The 17,983-nt window shown below is 44.7% G+C and overlaps 1 protein-coding gene across 2 annotated transcripts in view; it reads left to right on the forward strand.

The window, feature by feature from the left end:
- dse (dermatan sulfate epimerase) overlaps positions 1-12,954 on the forward strand; it is a 28,473-nt gene extending 15,519 nt beyond the window's left edge. Inside the window, exons 4-6 of one of the 2 annotated variants that reach the window (XM_034076075.1) lie at positions 2,250-2,489; positions 6,781-6,988; positions 9,706-12,954. In XM_034076075.1, coding sequence (XP_033931966.1) covers positions 2,250-2,489; positions 6,781-6,988; positions 9,706-11,455 — 2,198 coding nt within the window. In that variant the 3' untranslated portion in view covers positions 11,456-12,954. The remainder of the gene's footprint in view (positions 1-2,249; positions 2,490-6,780; positions 6,989-9,705) is intronic. The other variant, XM_034076076.2, reaches the window with a different exon arrangement.
- The last annotated feature ends 5,029 nt before the right edge of the window (positions 12,955-17,983 follow it).

Consider the following 17,983-nt stretch of genomic DNA (forward strand, 5'->3'; position numbering starts at 1 on the left):
TGCACGCTTCAAGAAGCAACTTGCAGTAAGAGAACTACTTTGTTTAAATGTTCTGAACTGAGAGTTTGTGTGTGAGACACAATATTAACTGCCTCTGGTCTTAGTACTGGGAGGAGAGGTCTCAGTCCATTCTGTCAACATCATGGACTGTGACATTTATAGGAAATCTGGCTGAGCAGAGGTGTGTGTGTGTGTGTGTGTGTGTGTGTGTGTGTGTGTGTGTGTGTGTGTGTGTGTGTGTGTGTGTGTGGTGTGTGTGTGTGTGTGTGTGTGTGTGTGTGTGTGTGTGTGTGTGTGTGTGTGTGTGTGTGTGTGTGTGTGTGTGTGTGTGTGTGTGTGTGTGTGTGTGTGTGTGTGTGTGTGTGTGTACACCCAGCATGTGTGTATGATGTGGCTCTTTGCAGTACCAGTCAGATGATTGGCTCGGTACCTCTCAGCCAGCCCTGCTCTCGATCATCAGAAAGAATCAGAATCAGAAACAGCTGTATTGCCAGATAGCTTCGCACATACTAGGACTGTTAGCTTGATGTCATGGTGCATACATAACATGTACAAAAACAAGAAATCTAATATAAAACAAAAAATATTTTACACCGTAATAAAATATAGTTAAATAGCAATAAAAATAAAGCAGTAAATCATGTATATAAATATACAGTATAATACAGACACTATCCACAGAGTCAATATGAATATACCATAGACCGTTATTGACATTTTATATTATAAGCTTACACACCTTCCGGCGCAGACTGAAAACTCATCTCTCTCGACTCCACCTCGAGGATAGAACTATTAACAGAGCACTTATATAGTAATAAAGCGCTGGCTTACCTACAGCCAGTTGAGCAGCACTTGAAAGGTTTGCCTCTATGAAACCTGATGTATATGATTCTGTTTTCTTCAAGGTTGTGTCTTCCTGGTCGAACGCACTTATTGTAAGTCGCTTTGGATAAAAGCCTCAGCTAAATGCAATGTAGTGTAATATGAGGACACTCATCAAAGTCAGTCACGTGGACACAATATATAGATGTGAGAATATCTAATGTCGTGTTCCATTCCTTTTCCTACGGGCCATGTGCACGTACGCATTACTGTACTCTCCTAAACTGCTCTCACATCTGGCTCATCAGTTCTTCTCCTACAAAGTTGCCACACACACACGGTCCATCAGTCATTGATAGAAGCTGGAGCGACACACGTTCTGTTCCGCTGTCTCTCCTGGAAGGAGCAGACAGAAGGGCTTCCCTCGGCATCGCACTCGCGCAAAGTTGAAATGATTTCATCTTTGACCTCCATTGCAAGCTGACCTTCTAAAGAAACAACAATGATATAAGAGCTATTGGAAAGGGCACAGAAAAGCAGGGTAGGTAACCATAGCAACAAAACGAACTAGGTGTGCTTACCGTGAAGCTCTGCGCAAAACCTTGTTGAGCAAAAGCAAGTCTCTGTCACGGAGCGCAGCTATTCTCACACAAGCGGAGCGCTGCTGCCCAACGGGCCCTTCTGACCGTGTGGGGGTACGGCCGCATCCAAACATGGACGAGGTGTTTCAGGGGTACTCCAGAAACAACATTATTTTCAATATGTATTATACAAGGTCACTCGCATATAGGACTTCAAATACTATATAATAGTGGACAGCAATCTGACACCAGTGTGTATTACACACTTCAGAAACAGTGGGATGTAAAGCTATGATTTAGCGATGTACATATATAATGACGTGGTCCTTTAAAGACGTGAATCTGTTCATCACCTGCTCTCCCCGTAAAGGTCCCACTGCGGGGAACTTTACAAAGGCACTGCACAAGTGGCATAACGGGTAAAGAAGAAGTATGCAATGATACAAAAGAAAAGCAGACATTAGTAATACAATTAAAATAAAGACAATTATGTACACAACCATGGCTAAAACATGAGTAGCAGCACATTAAGTCAAACTAAGTGACATATTAAAAAGCATATTAAAGTATTGCAACCTTAAAATAAAAGAGTTTTGGGACATTTATGAAAAGATGTATTTTGTGATTATAGTACAATTGCAAATAAGTGTTTATATTGCACATTGCAGGTGTATTGCACACGAGTGCACCGTCTGTATCGACTGGACAAATGAATACTGAGATGAACTCTGGTATAGTTAACGGCGCTCAGCCCAGCTCAGTGTACGGCTCAAACCAAGCATGTTGGTGCAGCCCTTCAGACAGCTGAGGGTCGGGGGCTCACACTGTGGTCCTGTGTTGCAGGCTACCTGCAGGAGGCCTACCTGTGGACCAAGCAGGTGCTGTCCATCATGGAGAAGTCCATGGTGCTGCTGCAGGACGTGACGGACGGCTCCCTGTATGAGGGCGTGGCCTACGGGACCTACACCACCCGCTCCCTGTTCCAGTACATGTTCCTGGTGCAGCGCCACTTCTCCATCAGCCACTTCGACCACCCCTGGCTGCTGCAGCACTTCGCCTTCCTGTACCGAACCGTCCTGCCAGGTAAACGTCCCATCATTTCAATTCATGTCATTGTTGTTATTTCAACTCCTACTATTACTCCAGGTTTGTTCTTATTTTTCCTTATTTTATATTTATTCTTATTATGTGTTCTATCTGTGTTTCTATCGTATTCTGTTGCTGCTATGACGCCTGAATATCCATAGGAGGAAGGTCCATCTTATCTTACTCTGAAACAACTGAAACGTTGACTTTAATTAAATGTATTATGTCAACAGATTTCACATTACTGTATTAGGTTAGTTGAAAGCAATGATATGAATTTGAACCTAATATTTTTATTCAAACTTAAAGGTGGGGTAGGTAATTTTGGAGAAACCAGCTCGAGTGCGCTAGAATTTGAAAATACGCAGCCGGAAAAAAATCTGCCACTTCCTCACAGAGCCCCTCCTCCAACACACACAAACGCGCACATGACCAATGAGGGCACCAGATAAGTTTGTGCACAGATGGAAGGCTGACAGGTAGGTAGGCCATCCAGTTACTTTAGCCGGGCCGGCTCAGACGATTGGTCGTGAAGTACTACGGCTTCCAGAGATTACATTTTTTATGTATTTTTTGTCAAAGCACTTCAGATATTCATTTTTATCGGGATGTTAAGAGCATTCCATGGAATATAACAAAAAGTGTATCTCGAGCCGGTTTCTCAAACTTACCTACCCCACCTTTAAAGTTACTGCTGTACCATATACAGTTGTGTGCAGTTGCGGCTCCAGAGTATTTGTGTTGGGTAATCTATGGTAGGGCTAACCCACACAGTGGTGGGGCTCAAGTGAGTATTTGCAATGTAATTACATACACGCTATATCGCCCCCCTTGACAGTGAACGCCACGCGTGAGGTTTAGATTATTTCCCTGTCTCAATCAAAATGGAACTGTATGAAATAAAACGGCACATTTGTCTTGTAGTAAATAAAAAGGGATGACTGTGAACGTGACGTTGAAGGTCCAATAGGGATACTGAATGGCGGTTCCGATTGACAGTGGCGGTTCTAGACCAATTTTACTGGGGGGCCAGTTATTTTCTGAGGGGGGCACAATAAATGCAGGACGAAAAAGAGAACTAGACAGTATGAAGTAATTGCGCATAAGAAAACAATGCAATCCAGTTATTGGTATTTGTTTCAGTACACTTATTTATTTCAGATAGATCTTATAGTTATTACTGTTAGCTTCAGCTTAAGTTATAGTACAATTTTTGCACTAACACCATATCATATTTATATAAAAATAAAGGCAATGAACAGTTATATCTCTACTTTACATAAGGGTGTCTGCATCCCAGGCTGTTGTTTCCTTCCCAAAATCTCACATTACAGCAACAAAATCTTCGGTTCTTGTGATTTTTGGCAAACCGATCAACAAATAAGTCAAGATTCAATGCCTTTGACCTCCTTGACTAATACTAAGCAGACCCAGATTGCTCAGTCTCTCATCAGTGATGGTGGATCTGAGAAAGGTGTTGACCAGCTTCAATGTAGAAAAACTACGCTCACAGGAAGCAGAACTGACTGCTATTTTGCAGAGTCTGAAGAGCTCAAAAAACACTTCTTTATAAGGCTCAATGAACCGAACAAGCTCCACTGTACCGTCAGGTCTCTGCATCCCAGTCTTTATTTTCCTATCTAACATTCTGCTGAACTGATGGAGCTCATGCCCCAAGTCCTCAATATTTGCATCATACAACTGAGCAAATGGAAACAGAGTTGTCTCCTTCAGAAATGCATCACTTTTGGGGTTAAGAGCTTGGATGCTATTCATCATGTCACAGTTTGTGTTTGAAAACCATCTATTAAGCTCATTGAGCATCTGATCAATGACAGGGTAGAAAAAGGCTGTACGAAGCCCGTGTTTATCTTGTTCTGTCTCTCTTTGTCCAACAGTAGTCAGTACAAAGCTTTCAGCAGGTTTAGAGCTCAGTCGTTTTTGTCGTTTTGCTGCTGGCTGTATTGCAGTATCACATTGCTCAGAAATGTTCAACACTTCATCCCACAAGTTATCAAAAAATGACTCCTGCCTGAAGTCATTCAATGTCTGAACTAAAGATCCAACTAAATGCACAGCCTTTGAAAGGTCAAGGGAGGAAGACGGAGTGTTACAAGATGCACAATGAATTCTAGATCCAACTGTGCCAGCAGACCACGTGCCTCAATAGATCTCTCACCATTGCGTTTTTGCGTTCTTGCAGTACTCACTTGAGGGCCGGTACTCGCTTGAGGGCCGGTAATCTATCCATAATGTTAATGTTTCCATTATGCTACAATGATGGGGAGTTGTCTTTTCTCTTACCGTGCCACAGAACAACACAAACACTTGTATTTTTATTGTTATTATTTTTAAAGTAAAGTAACTTCTTACTAGTTACTTTTATAATTTAGTAACTAATAAAGTAACCAGTTACTTTTTTGAGAGCAGTAACTATAACTATTACTAGTTACTTTTTTAAAGTAACTTGCCCAACACTGGTAATAAATCATCATTTTTTCATTTTTTCCACTTTTCATTTTTAGGGGGGTCAGAAGTCAGTGTTAGGGGGGCACGGGCCCCGCCCTAGAACCGCCCCTGCCGATTGATCTCAATCAGTAATGCATGACGCAGACCCAACGTTTCGTTGCTCTGATTGGCTGTAGGTCTATTCAAATTGCATTTGGAGGCATTTTGATCTGACCGCGGCCGCGCTGATATTATAACGCCAGAGAATTTTCACACCTTTAGTGCATAAAACTCCCCCACTACTTAGACTATTCCTTGCACCCCTCTTTTAGCATAAGCCCGAATGGTCTCAACCATATTGCATCAGTAACGTGCACTTGTTGTTACAGCAGGATCAGTTGATGTGTTGTGGACACGACCCGTATATTTTCGCAAGCCCTTTTCTCAACATTTAGCATTTTGCTTATTATTTAATTGAATGTGCTTAATGTGCGATAACCGCGATATGCGCATGCGCGATATTCACACCGCAGGGACGTGCGGTTTTATTCATATATCTTTTTTAATTTTTTTTTTTTAGGATGTGCTATAACCTCTTAAGCACGGCAGTCCCCCCAGTGGACCCCCCCCCCACAGTTTTTTTCCCGAGACTTTGTCTCAGGGCTTCTTAACATTTATGAAACTATTAATGTGTAGCACCAGATTAACGGGAAGAATCTCAGCTAACTGAAGATATGAACCATTTTTACCAAAACAAAACACAAGGGTAATATCAAGCCTCTGAATTGGCACTAAGCGAAAAAATGCTAACGCACTTTAGCACAGAATTCAAAATAAAGATACCCTTATTACTTATCGAAACTGCACATACAATATATCCGATTACAGCTGAGACTGCACAGATTATAAAGTATAGTATCTAAGCGATCCGATCTCGCGACAGGGGAAGCAAACTCAGACATCACAACAAAAAATGTCAAATGTCACTTGTTTTGCATCAATCTTGATACAGGGTACTTATTATATGTTGTACTTTGGATTCCTAAAGCTTTTAGTCTACTAACCCATCATCCAAGGGTGGTTTTCACTATAAGTAAAAAAGAATTTTCGAATCCTTCATCCGGTTAAATATAGTTAAAAAAAACGCAATATATATCGCAGGGGGGGGGGAAATCGCAATGTCCGTTTTTTTCAATATCGTGCAGCCCTAGTGCCCGAGTGCTTACTTTAACATCATTTCTCATGGTGGGGCTAAGCCGCTTCTTGGTATGGCTGTAGCCTACCCCAGCCATACCCTGGCACCGCCACTGGCTATGTGTAATCTGTTGACATAAAACATTGAATTAAAGTCAACATTTCCGTTTTTATAGTGTATCTTATTTTATCATCCAAACGTCCTTGCGTATATAAGGCGTGTGTTCAGTGTCCAGCCACGCTCACAGCGATGCTGCTCCAGAGTTTCTGTGTACGATTGTTTATCCTGACAAATGATTGACTGTGATTACATGCTGAAGTTCTATCGCTGGTTTCTAAGAACCCTCTCAGCAGCAGAGAGAGATAACTAACATAATTACAGACAACAAATCAGTGCCAACAGTCTGCGCTGGGCTGTGGACTGAGCCGGGTCACAGCAGAGGGGGCTGAGGTTCCTGCTGGGGAGCATCTTTGTAACATATCCGTGACTTCAGGGGAAATTCTTTGTGCTGAGCTCTGTGTGGTAGTTTGTTGGAATTGGCAAAGATTGCACACATTCATCTCTTCCTGCCTTGTCTGCACATTTCAGCATCAGTCATACATGAGCATTGTATTTGTCTTTTTGTCCACCCTGTGTTTTCACCAGGATTTCAGCGGACGGTGGCCATTGCAGATTCTAACTACAACTGGTTCTACGGGCCAGAGAGCCAGCTGGTCTTCTTGGACCGCTATGTGTTGCGTAACGGCAGTGGGAACTGGCTGGCAGATGTGATCCATCAGAACAGGGTGATGGAGGGGCCAGGGCAGGCGGGGAAAGGCCAGCGATGGTGTACCCTCCACACAGAGTTCATCTGGTGAGACGCTCCACTTGGTTTCATTCAAGGAAATACAATTTTTATCTTCAGAATCAGAATTCCTTTATTTGTCCCGCAATGGGGAAATGTACGGTATTACAACAGAGTATAGTGCAGACTCATTCGAGTGGACTTACACATTGCATAAAGAGAGAGGAGAAAGAATCCGAAAAATCTGAATCAGAAACAGGTTTATGGCCAAGTATGGTAAAGAAAGTAAGTAGCAGTATATTTTAAAAGACCATATACAAATGTAGAAGTAGCTGGTACTATTTACAGATTGAAATAATTGAAATTAATATTAAGCGTAAATTGCAATGGAGTGTATATTGAGTTGATATTACTCAAAGTGTTGCGTTTACCGGCAGAGTTATTGCACACAGAGGTATAACAGCGGGGAAATGCACTCAAGAACTACTCTATTGGCCAATCGGGGTTAGGGTGCTTGTATTTTGTATTACTACAATGTAGTCTTGCCGTCATTTGACGCCCTTATTCAGCTCGGGACGCCCTGAACTCGAGCCGAGGGCGTCCAAAAATATTAATAATTTGAGAAAAGATCGAGAGTTTTTATCGCTTGAAATAACAAAAAGCAAAAAGGACATCCCTCTGTTGGAGGGGCGAAGGAGTCTGGTGGGATTATTTTCGGAGTATTGAAGATCGTTTCCCCGACATCGGCGGTGCCTGCTACCGGACAACACGGAACGTGCGCGATTTGGACACGATGAGCGGTGCTAGTGGAGCACACGCGTGAGCTGCGAGCGCCAGAGCCTTGCAGCGGCGAAACTGAGGCTCCGTGGTAAACCGTGGTAACACGAAGAGCTGTGTGGGAGCCGACACAGCCGGCGCTTTAAGAGAGCCGAGCCAAATGATCCGGCTCGCTAACGTAAAAAGACAGTATCTATAAGGGACGGCTCAAGCCCCTTACGGAGCGTCCACACTACAGCTTCAAAAGAAGCTTGGAGCTGGGCGTGTCTGGAGCTTGGGGTTTTTATTCAAGCAACGCGACCAACAACCAATCACATGAATCTCCCGCCCCCGACATACAAAGCAAAAACCCCGGGGGATTTTATGGGAGCAATATATATATATATATATATATATATATATAAACTCCCCAAACAGGCGAAAACCTACCAGTTTCCCCCACTGTCTCTGCCACCTCCCTCCATGCTGGTTCCTCCGGTTTGTGTCCCGGTAGGTGAAGAGGGTCTGGTCATACAAAACCGGGTGATTTGCTCCGGCGATAGTTAGTTTCTCCTCCATCTTGTTTTGAAATATAGAAATGAACGGCGGGATATCTCTCCCAGCTTAGACGCGGTTTGATTGGCTACGGCTTCAGCTGTCAGATCTTGGGAAACGGGATTTGATTGGCTGGCGCTGGCTACTCCAGCGTCTCAGGCGACAGAAGTTGAACATTGTTCAACTTCTGTCGCCGGAGACGCCTGAGACGGACCGCTCTGCTACCCACAATTCAGTTCGGCGAAAAAGCGTGGCTACGTGACGTCACCCCATTCAAAGTGAATGGGCAGATTGGAGCTTTCGACGCTGTAGTGTAGACGGGCCGTTATAGATACCCGCTCTCGGGGTGGACGCCCTCTACGCCCTCTCAGCCCTGGTCTGGCGGAAAAACTGATGCACAGTATTCAAACCTCTCACTGTCAGTGGCTTTTGATTGATGTCTTTATTGGTACTTCACTAGGGGTGTAACGGTTCACAGAAGTCACGGTTCGGTTCGTACCTCGGTTTGGAGGTCACGGTTCGGTACAACAAGAAAAAGCAAAAAAAGGTCCCAAATGCATAATTCCAGGTTTGTTGTTATTTACTTTGGAACAGTAGTGCAAGTTTCAGTCTCAAAATAAGGAACTCTGACATTTTGAATAATTAACTGTATTAAACAGTTAAAAACAAACCACAAACAGCACCACACACTCAGATGGCCAGAGTATCTATAATGGCTGATGTCAAACAAAAAGGTTTCATCAAGCTGTAAAACTAAAAAGAATGTCTTACATCATAAATAATAAGAAAGTGTTTCCAGAGCGCAAAGTCGTTGAAAAACATATGCCAAAAGCTTCCGTTATTTATGTTGGTCTCTCGGCTCTCATGTCTCTTGGCTTCTTAAAAACAGCGGGGATCAGCTGTTGAACAGCTGTTGTCTTTTGCCAGGCAAATCTGGGTGATGCCTTCTGATGTGATTTAGCATGTTTGGCGTGTGTTACCATTAGCATACCGCACCGCTGTAGAACAACGCCGACACACCGTCCTCGTCGGATCCACCACTCGCACACTTCATCGTTATTGTAGTCCACAGGGAACCCGACATGTTCCTACACAGCTGATTTAAAAGAAGCAGGTGGTTCTAGCTCCTGTGTGTTATCTGAACTCACCATACTAACTTTTCTTCTTCTTGTATTTAGTTCGTTTTGTTGTTGTGTTTCTTCTTGTTCTTCATTTGTTGTTTAAGGGCGGCTGGCAAACAGCTTTTAGGCGCAATACCGCCCCCTGGATTATAAATAGTGTAGTGGATACTGCCCTGAAGGACAGACTTTTTTCCCACTCGTAAAAAAAAAAGGCATATTCGCCGTGTGACTGCATGTGCCGAACCGTGACGTCCGAACCGTGACGTCCGAACCGTGACGGTACGGGACGAATACGGATACCGTTACACCCCTATACTTCACCCCTCTGACATCCGTCCTCTCTTGTAATTGCAGGTATGATCCAGGACTGTTTCCGAAGCCTCCATCAGATTTCGGAACATCTCAACTTCACCACTTTGAGGACTGGGGGGTGGTGACGTATGGCAGCGCTCTACCTGCAGACACCAACCGCACCTTTCTGTCCTTCAAGGCGGGGAAGCTGGGGGGGCGGGCCATCTTCGACATCGTTCACAAGAACAAGTACAAGGAGTGGATCAAAGGGTGGAGGAACTTTAACGCTGGCCACGAGCACCCTGATCAGAACACTTTCACCTTTGTGCCCAACGGGGTCCCGTTCATCACAGAGGCTCTGTATGGACCCAAGTACACTCTGCTGAACAACGCGCTCTTGTTCAGCTCTGATGTCCCAGGGAGCTGCTTCAAGCCGTGGGCTGGACAGGTGACCGAGGCCTGCGACTCCAAGTGGTTGAAGTACAAGGTGGGGCTGGCGGCGGATGCCCAGGGCAGAGTGGAGGCTGCCATGGAGAGGCAGGGCATGGTCTTCATCCGAGGGGAGGGACATTCCTCGTACAGTCCCGAGCTGAAGATCAGGAGCTTCCAGAGGAACCTGCTCCTTCTCCACCCACAGCTCCTGCTCCTGGTGGACCACATCCACCTGGAGCCGGACAGCCCCACCAGGGCGATGAGTGCCTTCTTCCACAACACGGAGCTGCCATTCCGGAGTACCAAGATAGATGGTGTTCATGGAGCCTTCGTATCCCACGGGGAGGATAACTACAAGATGTTCTGGATGGATGACACCGGCTACAGTAGCAAAGGGGTGGTGGGTTACTGGAACTACCCTCGAGGCTACCCGTACAACGGCTCCAACTATGTGAACGTCACTATGCCATTGAGGTACCCTCACACCAGGGTTGCCTACATTTTCTATGGACCAGGCGTGGATGTACAGAGCTTCAGCCTGCGTGGCGATGACCAGAGGGTGGACATCTACCTGTCCACCAAGGAGCACACCTACACCATCTACCTGCTGACCGGAGAGGTCCCCAGCAAGCCCCTGTTCGCCATGGTGCTGGAGGACCACAAGAAGATCGTGTTCGAGAAGTCTGCGGCGGCTGAGGAGGACAGCTCCCCCGAGGAAGTGGAGGAATACGTCAACGTGGTGGAGGACAACCTACAACACGTCAAGCCCGTCTTCCAGCAGATGGAGAGACACATCCTGGGACGGGTTCTCAACACCGCCAGCTTCAGAAAGACTGCAGAGCGCCTGCTCCAGTTCTCAGACAAGAAGAAGACGGAGGAGGTCATAGAGAATATGTTTGCTATGTCCAAGACGCAGGGCAGGGGGAAAGGGGGGAGGACCGTGAACCTTGGGGAGAAGCTGTCTGAGACTCTACCTGACATTTTCGCACAGGTTGAGGTGAATGAGAAGAAGGCGAGACAGAAGACTTCAAAGCGTACAGATGAGGACAGTCCAGAGGAGGGGGAGGGCGACTCGCGGGCCTTTATGGATTATACCGACGGTCGCAAAAACAGAAAGGGGGCTTTTGTCAAGGGCCGCAAATTTAAGGAGGTTCAGATGGTGGCCACGGAGGGGAGCGAGGGTCTCTCCAGCACCGCCTCCTACATCCGCCTCTTCCTCCTGCTGAACACGGCCACCTTCTTCCTGCTGCTGGCCGTGCTGCTGACCCGCTTCCAGAGGGGGCGCAGTCTGCACACGCAGAGATGGTTCTACACCATCCTTCTGATCGACTGCTTCATCCTGCTGTACCTCTACTCCTCCTGCTCTCACTCGCAGTGTTAACACACCACAGACCAACGACCCCAGGCGGCCCCCACACCCAGTCTGAGGCACATTTTAGAACACAAAAGGATAGTTGTCTGCATAGTGAACCCGGAAATGTTGAGGGACCCAAAGTTATATGTTAGAAATGTATAGTAGGGGCCCCAGCACATAGAAACTGCCGGATGCTCCCCTGCATATGTTCCGAATCAGAAACGGCTTATTGCCAGGTAGGTTCACACGTACCAGAAATGTGACTATTTGCTCCATTAGCATAAATAGCATTAATTAGCACATGCAGACAAAAGCAACAATTATTTTGTTCTTTTAAATGGCAGTTTTGAGTCCCCTAAAACTTTAAAATCGGCCCAATATTCATCAAAATCAGCCCACCCACCCGGACTACAGTTACTGCCACTTTCTGGTTAAAACTGCAATATTTAATTCAACATCCTCAATAACCTCCAAAGCCACTCAAGCTGTCCTAGTCGGCCACCCGTGTTTAGAACTTGTGTCTGCATAATATGCTAATGAACACAACTTGTATAAATGCGTGTCTATGCTCTGAGCGAACAGGCGACAATATGCAGACCACTTTTACAAAAGCATATCTGAGATTTCAAGAAAGATTCTGATAATGAAAATATTTTTCTATTAAAAAAGTATTGTACGAATAAAGTTGTAATTTTACAATAAAAAAGTCCCAATGTTTGAAAGATAGCATTATAAGATGATCATAGTCACAGGCAGGCTGTCAGCGGCTACTCCTGGGACGAGTGAAGTATAGCTTCTCTCTATGAGGACGGAGACTAAACCATGACATCATGTCTTATCTCATATGACACTTTCTCTGGGATTAGGACTATTCTCTTTATATTATGCTTTTATTCTCATCACGGCTTTTATTCTCTTCACATTATGATTATTAGACTTTATACTATAATGCTTTTTGTTTCTCAATATGATTCTTCTTTGTAGCTTTCTATACTTTAAACAAAATGTTATTATGTCTTTTGCAATCATCATATTTTCTTTCTAGAATTTACAACTTTATTTTCCAAATAATAGCGAATTATATATATAATTAATATTTTGTATATAGCCTTAAAATCACAAATGAGCTTCATTGGGCTTAATTTGTATACAAGTATTTAATTTGTGTAAATTGTAATGTATAACATTTGAACTGTTCAAACTGTTTCCCCCGGAGTCATTCTTGAAATCTCAGATGCGTTTGTTTATGGTTGGAAAGTGGTAAGACCTACCTCAGGAGAAACAGCTGATTCCAAATCAGAATGGATGACCACCGGGATGAGACCAGACCTCCTCTGATGTACAAGCTTCTGTGGAGCTTCAGAACGAGTGTGTGTGTGTGTGTCCGGTCTGTATCAGAGGTCAGCCACTATGATGCAGGCGCCCCATGTCCTGTCAACATAGTTCATAGGAAAGCATTGAAATGTATATATGTGAAAGCAAGATATATTTTTATGGTGTTTTTTTACCATTTGTAAATAAAATTACCAAATGCATTCATTGTGTTTTGTGTCTAGTGAATGTGTGAACTCTGAAATGTTAGTTACATATACAATATGTATTTAAGGGGCACAGAGAGCTCAGACAAACACATCATGAAAAGACCCCCACCCCGGACACGGAACACGTAGACATCAGAATAAGTGCAAGTCCAGCAGAACTCATGGAGGATACACTTATCTTCATTATTCAAGCTTTTTCAGAGAAACTCAAAAAGGAAGCTTCAGGCTGCGGCCCCACGAGGACGAAAACGGCTAAACCCATAGGATTAACGCAAACGGCTTCCGTCCACATGCAATAATTATCCGGATAGTGTCTGCCCACACGAGACCGCTCCGTTTAGCTCCAACCGCTGGAGAAGCTGCAGTACATATGCAGGAGCCTCTACGTGGCGCTGTAACTTCCTCCACAAAATTATAAAAGTGCCGGTCAAAGGTCTTCTTTGTTATTTATTGAGCTTTAAAACAAATGAATAACGACTCTATATAATATAATGATAAAATACACGGAGCCTCTCTTTTTCCTCCCTCTCTTCGGACAGCGCCAGTGTCTGTCTCATGCAGCAGCTCATCCAGTAATCAGTGACCCGGCCGACTGTAAAAATAAACATATTTATAACTAGTTTAGTTTGAGAGGTAATTAAAATAGCTAAGGGTGATGATCTGACTTGAAGTGTGTGTTTTGCTGCAGCGGGAGGAGCTGCAGGCGAGCAGAGCTGCGTGTCTCCGTCCTGTCAGATTAGACTTCACTCGCGAGAGAAAGATAAATAATCTGAATTCAGGGTGCAGTTTACTTTGACGTGGGGGTGAGCAGCAGAGGTGGGGAGAGGCGGGGCTATTGCCTCATCATTATTGCTGTAGATGTTGCACAAACAACTGTAGCATGGTCAATAGCGTCCGGAGCACGATAGCAACTCTGCGATCCGCCATTGTTGTTGTTGTTGGTGGCGAAACACTTCAGCACTGGCGCGGGGTAAGCCGAGGTGAGCAGGAGAGGCGGGGCTATTGCGCAATCACTATCAGTGATCTGAAAATGTCCGTATAGGGCGCACACACGGAGCTGTTTGACCCCCCAGAGAGTGGCGTATGCATTTCTATCCACCTTGGGACCCGTTGTCGTTTCCTCAGTCGTTTAGTGCCATATTCGGTCGTCCTCGTGTGGCCGAACGGTCTATATGACACTAAACAGTAACGCAAACGACCGAATTCGTCCTCGTGGGGCCGCAGCCTCAGTGTCAGTGTCCTGGTTCCTGCTGGCTCACGGTCCCGCCTCCATACAGGAGTGCAGAGACGTGCACACATAGACTCAAGGTAGTGCTTGAGCACCTGCCCGTTTTGCCCTCTGGACAGCAATGTGCCTTTTTGAAAGTTTTTTTTTTTTACAGTGTACTGTATGTGGCTCATGGTAACATCGATCAATTCTGGATTAAAAGTTCCTAATATATACAGCAGTGCCCCAAATGCGCGTTGTAATTTTGTCAGACATCCCCACACGTGCCCCGCGGAACTCCCGTACGTGCCCTGGCTGCAGCCCCTCCCTTCCCTGCTCTCAACGTGAACGCGCAGCGCGCAGAGTCAGACAGGCCACGGCGGGTGTGTGGTGCAGCAGCACGCAGCAACACGATTAAAAGTGCCCTAGTGACGACCAAGTAAGTAACCACGAGGTAACAAATACAACGAGTGTATTGTTTAGTCCCCTAAATCAGATGCCAAACTAAACTATGACTTTACTTCTTTTCTTGCATCCATCCATTTAGTCTCGTTGTGCACTTTTGAAAATAGCAGATCTACGCTCACAATGCGTCATTATGCTAGGGCTGAAGTGATTAAATGTATGTTTTGTAATAATCTTAATCAAAATCTACATAGTAACTAACTAAAGTTTTCAAATAATTGTAGTGGAGTAAAAGTAGAATATTTGCATCTGAGATGTAGTGGAGTAGAAGTAAATGTATTGAAAATGGGAAATACTCAAGTAAAGTAAAAATGCCTCAAAAAGTACAATATAAGTAGTAGCCTAGTAACCTTATGGGTTTACATTAATGCTGCTGTTAAATGTTTCTCGGAGATGAACCCTTAATTAGCATGCACAGCAGAGCAGTACATTGATTTAGCTCATTTGCATTGACCACTTGTAGAATAATGCCAAGAAGAGACAGGATAAGAAAAGAAAAACAAAGAGAGCTCCAGCAAGCAGCCCGGGGAAGCAGCTCTCTGCTCTCCTGGGTAAAGCAGCCTGAGCCTACCAGCAAGGAAGATGAGGATGCAGATGTGCCTGATGAACTCTTACCCATCATCAATGATGAAGATGAAGAAGAAAGGTCAGAGTCATGTTAGGGACACACTGTCTGTCTAGAGCCCTTTCATGCTCAGGTTTGAACTGTGATAATAATAGTAGTAATAATAATAATAATATAATTTTATTGAGAGGCCCACAATTTATTGTAACCACACTAAGTGCTTTGGTGATACTACATCAGACATGAAGCTACTTGCCAAATGACAAAAAAACAACAACTAGTGGTAGGGTGTTGAATTGTGGCCATGACAGTTAAAGTCTGGTGAGTCTTGATGTTGTCATGCATTGCATTGCCTTACCCAAATAATTGAAATAAACATCATATTCTATATTGTTTGTATTCTAGGCAGCTACAGCAGGCTCAGGGAAGCAGCCCCCTGCTGTCCTGCAATAGTCCATCTAAGGCTGCGGCCCCACGAGGACGAAAACGGCTAAACGCATAGGATTAACGCAAACGCAATCGCAAACGGCTTCCGTCCACATGCAATAATTATCCGGATAGTGTCTGTCCACACGAGACCGCTCCGTTTAGCTCCAACCGCTGGAGAAGCTGCAGTACATATGCAGGAGCCTCTACGTGGCGCTGTAACTTCCTCCACAAAAGCAGCGAAGAAGCATGGTTGTCATGGTTGCCCTTCTGTTTATTCTCCGCGGTGGGGGCCGAGGGAACCGGGCAGAGTTTTTCGCCAGTCAGCGTGTATTAAAGTTGAAATCTTCCGGACAAAATTATAAAAGTGCCGGTCAAAGGTCTTCTTTGTTATTTATTGAGCTTTAAAACAAATGAATAACGACTCTATATAATATAATGATAAAATACACGGAGCCTCTCTTTTTCCTCCCTCTCTTCGGACAGCGTCAGTGTCTGTCTCATGCAGCAGCTCATCCAGTAATCAGTGACCCGGCCGACAGTAAGAATAAACATATTTATAACTAGTTTAGTTTGAGAGGTAATTAAAATAGCTAAGGGCGATGATCTGACTTGAAGTGTGTGTTTTGCTGCAGCGGGAGGAGCTGCAGGTGGGCAGAGCTGCGTCTCTCCGTCCTGTCAGATTAGACTTCACTCGTGAGAGAAAGATAAATAATCTGAATTCAGGGTGCAGTTTACTTTGACGTGGGGGTGAGCAGCAGAGGTGGGGAGAGGCGGGGCTATTGCCTCATCATTATTGCTGTAGATGTTGCACAAACAACTGTAGCATGGTCAATAGCGTCCGGAGCACGATAGCAACTCTGCGATCCGCCATTGTTGTTGTTGTTGGTGGCGAAACACTTCAGCACTGGCGCGGGGTAAGCGGAGGTGAGCAGGAGAGGCGGGGCTATTGTGCAATCACTATCAGTGATCTGAAAATGTCCGTATAGGGCGCACACACGGAGCCGTTTGACCCCCCAGAGAGTGGCGTATGCATTTCTATCCACCTTGGGACCCGTTGTCGTTTCCTCAGTCGTTTAGTGCCATATTCGGTCGTCCTCGTGTGGCCGAACGGTCTATATGACACTAAACAGTAACGCAAACGACCGAATTCGTCCTCGTGGGGCCGCAGCCTAAGCTGAGGGAGACAAATCCATAGAAAATATCTCTGAGTCAGACACAGATGAAGCAGAAATGTCAGAGTCCAGAGCAGCACCATGTTCAGAAACAGTGCTCTCTGATGATGACCAAAATGAGGGAGAGATGGAAGGAGTAACCAAAAACCGAAAAATAAACTAACAAAATCCGCCATTATCCGGCACATTTTCGCGCACAATTTCGGCGCACGCACGCTTCGCGCGCGGGCGACCGCCAGACCGCCACGGCGACTCAGAAGGTGCCCTTTTTTTTTCTCTTGAGCACCTGCCCCTATAAATGTCTGTGCACGCCACTGCAGGAGTGCACTTAGTTCAGACACTGAACAAAACGGAACTTGACTTTAATGAAATGTATTATGTCAACAAATTACAGCCTGCTCTAATGGGTCAACAAGTGACTTTTGAACTTTGGGCTTTCCTCATCAACAGAATCATATGGGGTTCTTGTGAGTGTCGTGTCATCAGGAATACACTACAGTGTGTGTTCATGGTGACGAAGACACATGTCGCTTTAGTTCTTAAAGGAATGGTATGCTCATGACTAGTGCTGCGTACCTGGACTCACATTCAGGTTCAGGTCCGGACTCAAGTCCAGAGGTTCAGGTTCAGGTCCGGACTTATAAGTCCGGACCTGAACCCATGGCTTGTGTCAAGTTGTGTGAGTAACTAAAGTGAACTTATTGTGAGCTAATTATCAATTGAAAATTAACTCATAATCAACTCAAATTCAAACTCATCAGGTTTATTGTGCTCCCTTCCAACTTGTGTCTACATTTCTCTACAAAGTACAAATGTGCCACTTAGTCTACAAATGACTTATGACAGCAACTACAGTGAACTACTACAAAGTTCAAACATTTATTTCATTTACCAAACTAAAGTAACCAAACAGTCCCTGAGCTGACTGAGCCTAAATCCCTAAAACGTTGCTGAAAGGTAGAGTGTAGAGTAGACTATACGCATCACACTGTTACACGCCTAATATACAGTATAGGCTACACTCTAGTGACTGTACAGTCAGAGTGTACTGTACTGTCTGTGCACCATGTATTTTCTACAACTCTACAATACATACTGTTAGAAATTAAAATCAATGTTGATATGGCGTAATTTTGAATTAAAAACACTAATTTAAATCACTTTTATTCTGAAAAA

Source organism: Pseudochaenichthys georgianus, chromosome 24, assembly GCF_902827115.2.
Source record: "Pseudochaenichthys georgianus chromosome 24, fPseGeo1.2, whole genome shotgun sequence".
Classification (NCBI taxonomy): Eukaryota; Metazoa; Chordata; class Actinopteri; order Perciformes; family Channichthyidae; genus Pseudochaenichthys; species Pseudochaenichthys georgianus.